This window comes from Centruroides vittatus, unplaced genomic scaffold (genome assembly GCF_030686945.1).
Source record: "Centruroides vittatus isolate TY-2023 unplaced genomic scaffold, ASM3068694v2 contig_393, whole genome shotgun sequence".
NCBI classification, from domain to species: Eukaryota; Metazoa; Arthropoda; class Arachnida; order Scorpiones; family Buthidae; genus Centruroides; species Centruroides vittatus.
Window position 1 is genome coordinate 1,317,146 of NW_027122209.1, and position 12,703 is coordinate 1,329,848.

General features: G+C 27.9%; 1 protein-coding gene across 1 annotated transcript; it reads right to left on the reverse strand.

Moving 5' to 3' along the window:
* Positions 1-11,023: 11,023 nt before the first annotated feature.
* Positions 11,024-12,703, reverse strand: LOC136976114 (uncharacterized). The gene has a single exon (XM_067271327.1). The coding sequence runs from the start codon at positions 12,701-12,703 to the stop codon at positions 11,024-11,026; it is 1,680 nt and encodes a 559-aa protein (XP_067127428.1).

A 12,703-nucleotide genomic window follows, 5' to 3' on the forward strand; every position in this document is an offset into this window, starting at 1 on the left:
CTACAGGATTTGCATTTGCTAATCCTGGTGCTGCTTTAAGAATAAGAGTTCTTATACAGTTAATCAATATAAATTTGTTAACTTCAGAATCTGACAACAGCCATAACATTTTTAATTACCTGTTTGTGTAATTAAAAATATAAAAAATATTACAACATTAATGACTTATTTAAAACTTTACTTACATTTCAAATGAGGAATCTTAGTAGTTTAGGTAATGTATAATCAATTTAGTTGTAAAATAAGAGTGAAATGATAAAAGAGAATAAAGATTTTAATAATTTCAAGTATAAAAGACAAAGTAGTATTGATAAAGTAGACAGATGGCTCTCCTATATTGTTAAAAACAATAGAAGAGTGTTAACAGATAATAATAATAATAATAATAAAAAGTAGGTAAAAATTTATAAATATAAAATTTAGTACAGTTGAACCTGCCTATCTCAAACATGTTTATCTCAAAAACCTCTTTATCTCAAAATTTAGTTCTTCTCCTGCATTTTAAGACTAAATTCAATATATTTTCCAAGTTTATCTCAAATAATTTTCTCCCAAAACCTCTACATCTCAAAGTATGGACTGAAATGTCAATTTCGATTTCAAATCCTATGACTACATTTCAATATAAATTGTAGTTGAATAACATCTCTTGAAATACAGTACATAGTTAAAATTAACGCTGAATTTTTTCCTGATTGGCTACAAGTTTTGTTTAGTTAATTTGTTTATGGCAATGTGACACTTGGGCGATACCTCATGGGAGGACTTCTATGGGAAACTGGCCTTTATTTAGATGTTACAAATGTGAAGAAAACCCAGAAAACTCCACAGAATCAGTCCATTGTCAAGATATGAACCCACAACCAACCACCAACTATCAATGTTCAGTGGTTTTATCCATTTAGCCACTGGTGGGCTGAGGATATTACTTTGGCTTGGATTTTATTAGTTGAAGAAAGTCGGGCATCAGAAACTATTGACAAACTATTTCTGTTAAGGTATGTCAAAAAGATTTTATTTATACCTAATACAGGTATGTACTATGCTTGCTATTGTATTAATAAAATACCATATAATCAATCAAACCTATTAACATATTACTGTTTACTGTGTAGGAACCTCTATACATGTCTATCTCAAATTTTTTAATCATTTCCATGAAATTCAAGATAGACAGATTCAACTGTATTTGATTTGCTTCCTGATGAAAGGATAAAAAGGAAATGGAAATTGAGAGGTGATATCCAGTGCTGGGACTCAAAAAGCTACTAAAACTCTACATAAATCTCTTTAAAAAAAAATATGAAAATAGAAAAAATGTTTTCAAAATCTGTATTTATCCCTGTATGTTTGTCATAATGGATGTCAGATTTTTCTTCAAAACTGGACATGATCAGCAAAGCATTTAATCTCTGTCAAATAAATATTAAGGAATGATTTTGGGAGGTAAATGTTGAATTGTGAAAAAAGTTAAACAATTTTTTTACTAATGCTGACAATTGCAAATCAAGAGAGCTAATATTATTGCTTTCATTGCTTTTATAAAACATATGAAAGCAATATTAAAAGATAAACGATTTCTTCACTTATTTACAATAAGTACCATCTTTTATATTTTTATATTCTAATATATTTCGATAAAATATTTAAATATTTATTTTAAAAAATATTAGTACTTTATACACAATTGAAGGATTGATAAATAAGTTTGTTCCTAATTTCTCAATTTTTATAATGTATTGAAGCTTATTCATCAATAATTATTATCTAATGAATTGTTTAATAATACAGATATTGCTGAATTGGCATTTTAGCAAAATTTCTTTCTTTTCTGTAATAGAAAATTCTTTTTCCTGAAATGCAGAAATTATAGAAGCTATTAAGAGAGAATTTTATTTTTTCCTTATTTTCTCTTTAATACATAAAATGTTTTATTATATAACTTGCAATTAATGTTCTCTAATGAGTTTTATTTTCATTTCAATATTTATTATTTATTTTTATATAAATTACATAAACTGAACATCATATAAAAAATTTTAAACTGGAATAAGACTACAATGTGTCCTGTAAATCTGAACCCATAGGAGTTTCTCATATTACTGTTTCTTTCATTACTGACTATGGAGGAATGAATAATTTTGATGGTAGGACTCAGTCACTGAGAAGTAACAAAAGAGTTCAAATTTCCTTAAATTTCGCAATGAGTTTACCAACACATCTGTGCATGATTGGTTCAGTCTGGATGGAGCCTATTGAATTCTGTAGCCACTTCTTGGTGACTGCAGGTCCCCACCACCAAAATCACTTGAATTCGTTTTTCCATAGTCAGTGGCATGGTTTCCCTATAATGAAAGAAATGGTGATAAGAGAAACTCCTATGAGTCCAGACTTATAGGATACCATGCATAATGTACTTAAACATGAAAATAAAATGAAGTAAATAGAACAGAAAATTTTCAACTTCAGTATTAATGAACAGTGCATAAATTATTAATAATTGCACATACACAATCATAATCTAGTTTTTATGTTGATTACATTACAAAAAATAAAAAAATTTACCAATGTGTTCAATCTTAGAAAAAATATTTTAAGATATTTTGGATTTAAGAGAATTTGGAATTTTACACACACTAAAATAATACAGGAAATTCTCATTTATTTGAACTTGGATAGTTCAAAATTCCATTAGTTCATAACTGTACTATTTGTTCTAGCTGGGGCTTTAGAGATTTGCATGTTAAGGAATTTAGTTGGTTCAAAATACAGCTACTTCAAAATTCAAAGTAAAAATTCTTCCCAAACTGATATGTGTATATTAACTTGTTCATTTAGATCAAAGTGCCTCCATACTATTAAAGAACAATAGACCAAGAACAACTCTAATCTGGTCAACATGGCTTTGTTTTTACAATAATACATTTTCGGGTGTCATCTTATCCATGGACTAACCAATTTTCTCTTATCACAGAATATGGCTGGGTTTCAGGATTGCAAGATTGGGCTACAAGTAGCAGATTGAGATATTTGTAAGTCTCTAGACTTACTATTTGAGCAACTTTAAACATAATTTGAGCTACATTTTGAGGAATTCTGCTTTGCTTTTTACAAAACCTATCTGGCAGCCTGTAGGTTCTCACTGGACATCTGCAGTTTATTTATATTATTATTACAGTAATTATTATTAATTAACAAAAATAGCTTTCTAGATATATAGTTGTATTCCATTTGTTTATTAAATTACATCAGTTACATGGCATTTGGCATATTGTGCAGAAATTTGTAAATCTCAGATAATTCAAAGTCCTAATTATTTCGTCCCTTGAATTTCAAACTAACAACGATTTCCTGTAACAATAATAGCTATGTCTGTTGATCAAATGCAATCCTTTTGAAAACTATAATATATAATTTTTTAAAAAGAAAATTTGTATTTTTTTGTTGTGATATTTTTTAAGTTCTATAATTATGACAGTAAAGTGGTTAAATATAACTCAATTTTTTGAAATCAATATAAATTTAGTGAATAATATTTATTTGTATGTTTCAATAATGCTCCAAGTACACACAATAATGTAATAGTAAACGAGCCATTTTTTATTTGTAGAAAAGTTTCAAGTATGTAAATTACAACATTTTTCAATGAAAAACCCATCAATTATGAAGTGTAATACATCAATTTGTATGTAAAGCATATGTAAATAGTAGCTATAAAAATAATACTCAAAATTAAGAATTCCAAAATTATGTTTTCTTAGTTTTTGCTTTCTTAAGTTAAACAAAAATTGATAATCTGTCTTGTTTTTCCCATTTACATTTTTATATCTTTTAAAAAACATTTATGTAAATAATAAATAAGTATTTTTATTGCTAAATTTTAAAAAATCCCATTTTTATAAGAATATTGAATATAGCATACTAAAGACATTAATTAGACCAAATTATAATTTATTCTTATAACAAATTTACTGATATGAATATTGATCAATTGATATTTATCCCACTTCTCAAGAACATATTTCTCACAAAGCATTAGTGAAAAAAGTTTATATGACTTAAAAATTAGTCATAATACAAACATTGGAATGCTTCAGAATTTTAAAGAATTGTGACTGATTAATTTCTACACTTGACATAAAAAATGCAATGTTTTTGTAGTTTCACTAATCAGTGTAGTTTATTAAAAAAGACTGTTTTCTGTTTCTATTTGCATTTAGCATTCCATGTGTTTTATTTATATCATATATGGAAATGACTTTACAACATTCCTATACATTGCTATAGAGCAAGCTTGTTTTTAAAAATCAGATAACATTTCCTTTTGAAACACCAACCTTAGATAAAGGAATTCAGTTTGCAGCATTGTATTTAAACATAGATTAACAATATAATTAAATGCAAAATGCTTAATTTAAATTTTCTTGAAATATTATTTACAAGGTAACAGAATTACATTTTTATGAAAAATTCATTTTAAAAAAAATCTATATTGTTACAGTTTGATTGATTTTTTCAAAGTACCTTTTAAAATTGCTACCTATTGCTGAAAATATTAAGAACATATTAAAACTATATATAAATACAGAAATTCTTAAAATGTTTTATTAAATGTCAAGAAAAAAGTACAGGAAATGCAATATAAAATAAGAGAGAAGAGGAAAAACAAAGTTTTGTCAAAGAAAACAAGGAAATAAAAAAAAATAAATAATAATAATAATAATAATAATGGAAAAATGTCAAAGTTATAATATAGAATTTAAAAAAAAATATGTTTATAATCAGGTAATTTATAATGGTTTATACAAATTTTGATGTTTTGAAATGTGAATATTAAGAGAGAGACTATTTAACAATGTTTATCATTGTTAAATCAAATTAAAATTTAAATCATGTAAGAAATAAAATGAAATAATCAGTGATATCAGAAAGTTTATAATCTAAAGATAAATGAAATAATCAGTGATATCAGAAAGTTTATAATCTAAAGATAATCTGAATAAAATATTAATTTAGTAAAACATTTACAAAAGCCTTGATAAAAAAAATATTACTTTTTTATGCTCACGATTTAATATATTTAAAACATTTTAATTTTGCCCTTTTTTAAGTTATTTACATTTAAAAAATTATATATTCAGTAAAGTTATTGCATCTTCTGTATACTTAAGTAATTGGTAATTCTGGAAATAGTGATCATTTTTAATGATTTTTGTTGAATTGAAAATATATTGTATTGTTTTATATTTTAATCTTTGAATTTTTAATGTTACACTGAAATAGCATTGTTAATACAATAAATCTTACTAATTATAATTAATGAATTAACTTTTGTTTTCAGTGAGATTGTGAATTTTAATGCATGTGATTTAATAGAATAGGAAGTTAGTAATTTGGTGAGTTTTAAATATATTTTTAATTTTTTAAAATTTTAATTTTAACATTTTGATCTGTTTTAATGTGTTAAAAATTTAATAAATCATTCATCTTGCAATTTTGTTCTTAAAAATTACAGTAATAATGAATAGATAATTGTATTTACTGTCATTTTGTTTGTCAAACTTTATAAAACTAGTCAGAGAACATTTCTTGCATATTGAGAAATATTTCCTTAACTACATATCTCTCAATGTTTATCAATTAATAATAAAAAATATGTACATATTTGGTAGCTTTTAATATTTGCATTTTAAAATACTTTCCATAAACCAGCTCATTATTCGAAACTGTATTTTCAAATTTTGTGTTGCATTACAATGATCTGATACTGAATATCCTTTTAAAACAGAATCCATATCTTTGAAATTAACAATGAAATTTAAAATATATTGCTGATTTTCAAGTAATCTTATAAGAAATATAGTCGCATCTCACAAGTTTACAAATAATTAAAAATCTATTTATTTAAATTAGAAAGGTTGATTAAATTTATATATAATAAACATCTTATTTCACTCTCATATATCTTTATTCAATTTTGAATAATCTCAGCTGTTTATTCTCTGATTAAAAAAATTAAATACAATTAACATACAAGAAATGAAAATATTTATATTTTAAAGAATATTATTTTTTATTACACTGTATTACAAACATTTTTTAAAAAAAGCAACTATAATAAAATTCATATTTAAATTTTTTTCAATTATTATTGTATTTAATTTACATTTAAAAAAAATAGTAGTAGAATAATTACTTTCTTGGTTTAATTTTTCATAATTAATATCATCATACATAACTTGGCTATATAAAAATTCTACTATATATTATTATAATTTGAAACAATTTTTTTTAAATTTTTTTCTATTTATTCTGTACAATTTGCATTATAATGAATAGTACTATTAAAAACATTGAAAATCATACAAATTTTGTATCTTTGTATAAAGTTATTGAGTAAATTGAAAAAATACAATTTAAAATGAAAAAATGTATTAATATTGCACACTGTAGAATTCATACTAAAAATATTTTCATTTAAGTCAAAAATGAAATTAATAATTGTAAGATGTTTTAATGATAACTATAGAAAACTACTCTTTGATACATACATGTATACATTAAGAAAATGTTCATTTGACACATTATGCAACAATCTTATTATATATCATTTATAATATTTTCATGCAGAAAATCTGTATTAATATATCCTTATATGTATAAACTTTTACTCATAATAATATATAGATTATAATACAAGAACAGTTTGAATACTTGTATACTTGTCTACCATTAATATATGTGGTAGAATTCTTTAGTCTTCTTTATCAAAAGGCAATAACTTTGGTTTTGTTTTTTCTAAAAAAGAAAAAAGATATAAATTGTTGTTATATTCCTTCAAATTTTTTAATAAATATTTTATGTTTTATTTATAAAAGCATATTTTTTTCATTTATTTGATAATTGTAAAACTGCAATAGCTATATTATTGGATTTTACAACTTCAGTATCCAATTTCTGAAAAAGAATATTATAATTCAATATATTTAACTCATTTATTTGTTAAAAAATTTGTACATTCCATATATATATATATATATATATATAGAGTGAGTAGACCAGGACTATTTGAATGAGTAGACCAGGACTATTTGAATCAAAATAAGAAAAATGTCCACTAAGCATCTCATGTTTACTTTCAGGCTTGAAAGGATTCAAAAGTGAGCAGACAGTTAAAGGAACCGGTTTTTTTGTTTTGTTTATAAGGTTGTTTGTTCTATGCAAGTAATTTTGCATCAAGTATACTCTGGGAAGATTCTTTCCTTCAATTTTCTCTCTGTTATAAATTATGTGGTTGAAGTTACAAATATTTCTGGATTTGTGTAGCCAAAGATTTATATTGGGTTCAATATAGAGACAGAGTATGATTTTTGTGACCATTAGCTGCCTTATTTGTTATCATCTCATTCCAGTTTCAGCCAGTACATTCTACAGCTGAATTTAACAAAAGGACTATGTAAGTCAAAGACTATTTTAAATTGTAGACTGAGTTTTAACATAAATTTCAGACCAAATCAAAATGATTCCAGAAACATTGCATCTCATATCAATAAAAATGTATTCTATAATTTGTTTACAAAAAATGTAATTAATGAAATAAAATCCAAATTTTTTTCATATTTCTTGAATAATATTTGCACTCAGAAATTTGTTACATGGTTTTCATATACTACACACTACATTACTCACAAGTTCACACACTCATGCACGAACACTGTATACTAACTTGGGCTTCACCAATAAAATGTAAAGATTATGTAACTTTAAATGCTATTTGAAGATATCATTGAAAAACGACTGGATATGATGTCAAAAATGTAAACCATGGTATCATAAAATGTGTGGGAACTGTTGGAATAAAACAGTTTGTGTATGACAAGTGCCTTTAAAATAATCCCTTTGTTACTTAGCAATCATGATGTATTTTTCTTTTTCATGTCTATAATAAACCGTTCCATTAATAAACTGATATATTGTAACATTTGGCTTGTAAATATCACTAATGTTTTTTATAATTCCATTCATATTTTAAATGTTATTTTAACAGAAATAAAGCATAAATGATCCAAGTAGACCCATGTATTTTTCAATGCATACGTTGAGATTATATTTTATGAAATAAATTATCAGCTTTGTTTAAAGCTAATGCTATCATATATTTAAAAATAAAGAATTACAGTTTTCAGTGGCATGGTCCATAAGAACTTTCACTTGCTAATTATTGAATAAAATTAAAATTTTTCTTATGTTGCTCAAACAGCCCTGGATTACCCTAAGTATGAATAATTAAAATACATTAGTATAAAATATATTAAAATTATAATATATATATATATATATATAATTTTATACATTATAAGTAATTCTATTTATGAGAGACAAAATCTATGAATATATATATATATATATATATATAAAAATTACAATAAATCATTAATGACTAACACATCAGTTAAACACACAATGAATGTTTTAAATGCTACTCTGAAGAATTAATTCAATTGATTACATAATTATATTTATTAAGCTAGAATAGTCATCTATTAATATACTGGTGTAGTTTACTAAATATATAATTTTCAATAATGTATTTTCTTGTTTTAAATAACTATGTATTAAATTATAATTAAATTTATTATTTTTTTAAAATAATTATTATACATATCTTAACAGAATTATTCAGAATTATATAAGACATACTTTGTATCCTTTACATATTCAGTGGCTTTATAATGTTCAGTATGGCTGACACACTGTTTACAATACTTCATAAAAATATAATAAATAGAGTTATAAAATGCAAATAAAAATTTTATATGTACAGTACAATCAGTATAAATAAATACAAATTAAAATCAAATATCCTCTTAATAGTTTTTATTATAAAAAATAATTATTTGTTGGAAAATATTAACGTTAACAAAGTTAAAATAAATAATTTTAGCCATTTTTAGCAATCATTATTGGTTGTTATTAACCTGAATATGACCACAAAAATGATTTGTAAGTATGTATTTATTTAATTTGCTATTACAAGTTTGAACACAGCTTTATGATTAAATTTAAAATACAAATTAAAACAATCTAGATGATAAAAGAAATGAAATAAAGTTGTCATCAGAATGATAAAGAATTGAATACTCTTCTCTATCAATTTTTGACATTTTATTTCAAGTTTTTTTCTTTTTTGCTACTATATAGACCAATTTCAATGTCAGCCATAGTGTAAGTTTACTTTGAGTTTCCACATTTTTATAATGTTTTATATACCTTCTTTTCTTCATACTAAAAAACAAATACAATGATGATCAACAACTCATCAATGCTAATGGTTAATAAAGAATCTGTATTTAATTAATAAATAAAATATATATATATATAATCTGAATAATTTAAGAGGCATGCAACTATATACATAATATATATATACTTGCATGCCTTTAGATCAAAAATGTAAAACTATTTTAATCATTTAGTAATATATACTAATTTAAATTTGAAGAATTTCTACCTTAAATTATAGTAATAATCAATTCAATTATTGTATAATGAAATTTACTAGTAGGATGGAGTTTGGCACTATAAGTGCTTTTTATTGCAAGTACTTTCGATGAATTTAAAATTTACTTTTATATAATGATTTGATAACCAATTATGCTATACTGAAGTATAGAATCTAAATAAATAAATGTAAGTTAAGTAATCAAACCACCTAAGATGATAAGCAATTGCAAAATGATGAATTTGAATTTATAAATTTTAATGAATTTATCAATGTTTAAAATTGAACCAATTTAATCTAATAATTGGCAAAAAGTTTATATTTATCTAATATAGGTACATCACTGAGTTTTCAACAACTGATGGTCCAGCAGCTCCTTTAATCTGGACAAAATTATGAGAAAGAACTTGAAAGTCCCATAGCCATCAGCCTAGTTTACTGGGCAGCCACAGATGGCATTGTGTATAGGATATACATTATTTACAGTGCCCTTGCTGATGGTGATATGGCAATTTTGAGATATTCTTAGTTTATTTTGCTTACCTTAACCTTAGCTATGACTTCTAAGAGAGAAGAGAGTCAAAATACAAACACCAGTCCATATCAATCCAAGATAAAGTAGTATTGTTGAAAAAATGGACCATGGTATTTCAGTCCATAAGCTGTGTGATATCTACAACATTTGTTCATCAATTGTTTATAATATAAAGGTCACATACAATAATAAGTAAAGAAACAAAATCGTCACTTTGCTTAGTATTATTTGTGACCATGGTTAATCCAGCAAAAAAAGGCTTTGGAACCAAAGTGCCAGAAATTTGGTGGTGTACCTATACAACAAAGTTCACTCATTCAATAACTCACTCACTGATATAAAATTTTTCAGTAGAAGCAGACTTTTTATGGAGAATTGCAATTGAAAGAGGCCATTGAATATATTACCAGAAAAATGCAAAATCTAAAAAAGTAAAATAGATTTTATGCTATAAGATATAAGTGTAAGCAAGCAACGAGAAAATTATCATCCAGGCGTTAAGTGTGTACGACTATCGCTATAATTACTAGCGCTTTTGACGAAATTATTTTCGTCTTCGTCCGGTAAAGACGGTTAAAATCCTTTTTCAAACGAAAAATTTTTGAAATGAAAAAACCGCTTTAGAACTTTGGAATAAAAACAACGATGGAACTGAGCAAGAAGAAATTTAAACATGCGCGCGTGGTGACGTAGCGCATGCGCTATAAATTACTAAGATGTGGAGTTAGAGGAGTTGTCTTAATCTGTTATATAAGTTGACCCACATAACAGGCAAATCAAGCGTGGGAGTATTGCACGGATTTAGTGCAGCGGTAAGAAAGGCCTCCCAAATAAACACAACGCTCCTGTTATTACAATGCCTGAGCATCACCACCTGGTCCCATAGCGGGGTGTATAGGTGCTGTAACACCATTCTTGCTAGATCGGTATCTCCTTTGCCTGCCCTGATGGAAAGTTGGTGCTCGGAAATACGACAAGCCAACTTTCTAGTTGTCGCACCAACGTAGTGGGTGCGAATACTGGATGCAGTATTTTCCAATGGGATAGATGACCTCTCTAGACTCTCTTCCAGACCTCTCTAGTAGGGAGGTAGCATCCCTGTCATTGCACAGTAGCCTCCTAAGATTTGGCCGTGGGGAGACTGGTAGAAAGAGCGCGTGTTGCCTAAAAACACGGCAAATACGTGTGGTGACTCGGCCACAGAATGGTAATGCGGGAAGGACTACCGTGCATTCATTTGAAACATGTAACGCCATGGGAGGAAAGAGCGATCTTTTGACCTTGCTTAGGACGTACCTGTACTTGGCATTAGTGTACCCCGCCGCGTTTACTGCTGAGCGAATGGCATTAAGTTCAATGTCGACAGCTGTTTGATTGGAAGATAACAAAAAAGCCCTTCTAATTAATGGGGCGATAGCTGCATTAACATAATGCTGCGGCTGGAATGCTGTAGCAGGGATTAAAGGTGGTAAGCAGCTGAATTTATGGAACACAAAGTACGATAAAGCTCTCTGGGATTTGGAGATGTTTAGGTCTAAAAACGCAATAGCCCCTTCATTTTCTTTTTCCCAGGTAAAGCTGATGGTAGAATAAATTTTCATGAGTGAACCTTTGAAGGTGAGGAAATCCTCCTCCGTGTCCTGCCAAGCTACAAGGATATCGTCTACATATCTGAGGTATAACAATGGGTATGCTATCGTGAGGGGAAAATTGAAGACCCTTTGCTCAACCTGCCTCATGAGTAACTCCGCCAATACAGCAGAAAGCGGTGAGCCCATGGGGACCCCTTGTTTCTGTAGGTATACCCTCCCATTAAACTGAAAATAATTGTTTTCGGTAATAAAAAGCAAGGTGTCACGTATCTCTAAGACCTGCTGCGCTGTAAAGCACTCTTTGACGAGAAGACTATTTGCAAGCATGACAGCCTCGAACTGAGGAACTGAGGGATAGAGTGCAACAACATCCAACTTGTAAAAACTATACCCATTACAGGATGAGTTACCCAAGACCGAAGAAATTGATGTTTTGGCTTCAATGGAGGAAGATGTAACCCAGGGGGAAGGAGGCATGAGCCCACTTAGTAGCTTGGCAAGCACCTTCTCAAGGTGGTAGGTTGGGTGAGTCCTTTTATTAACTAGCAGCCTCAATGGCCAACCCTCCTTATGAGTTTTAACCTCAAAAAAGAGTCTGGGACACGCTACGTTTGATGGAGGATCCACACGCCCAGGAAGAGCAGAAATACTAGGAAGAGATATTATTTTCTTAGTCTTCCTTAGGACGGTAGGAGTTGGATCAGACTGTAAGACTACCGTGTGGGAGTGGTTGAGGAAGTCCGCGGCTCTAGCTAGAAAGTCGTCTTCTTTACATAGGACAAATTTCTTTTCCTTGTCTGAGATCAGAAGCCGTAAATTGGACGTCTCCAAGTACCGCCTTACAAGGTGGCTGTTCACAAAGATACTGCTGTCACTCGTGGAACACTTTTGAGAAGTGAGCGTTAAAACGATGGAAAGTTCCATACTTGGGAATTTGGTGGCAGCTTGACAGTTCTTGAGCGCCGCTAGGATCGCTGGGACCGAATCCGAAGCACCGGTATCGCATGGTGGGGGGATATACTTGGGTCCCCTTTGTATAATCTTGAGAATCCGGGCAGGAACGTGCTCCTCCAT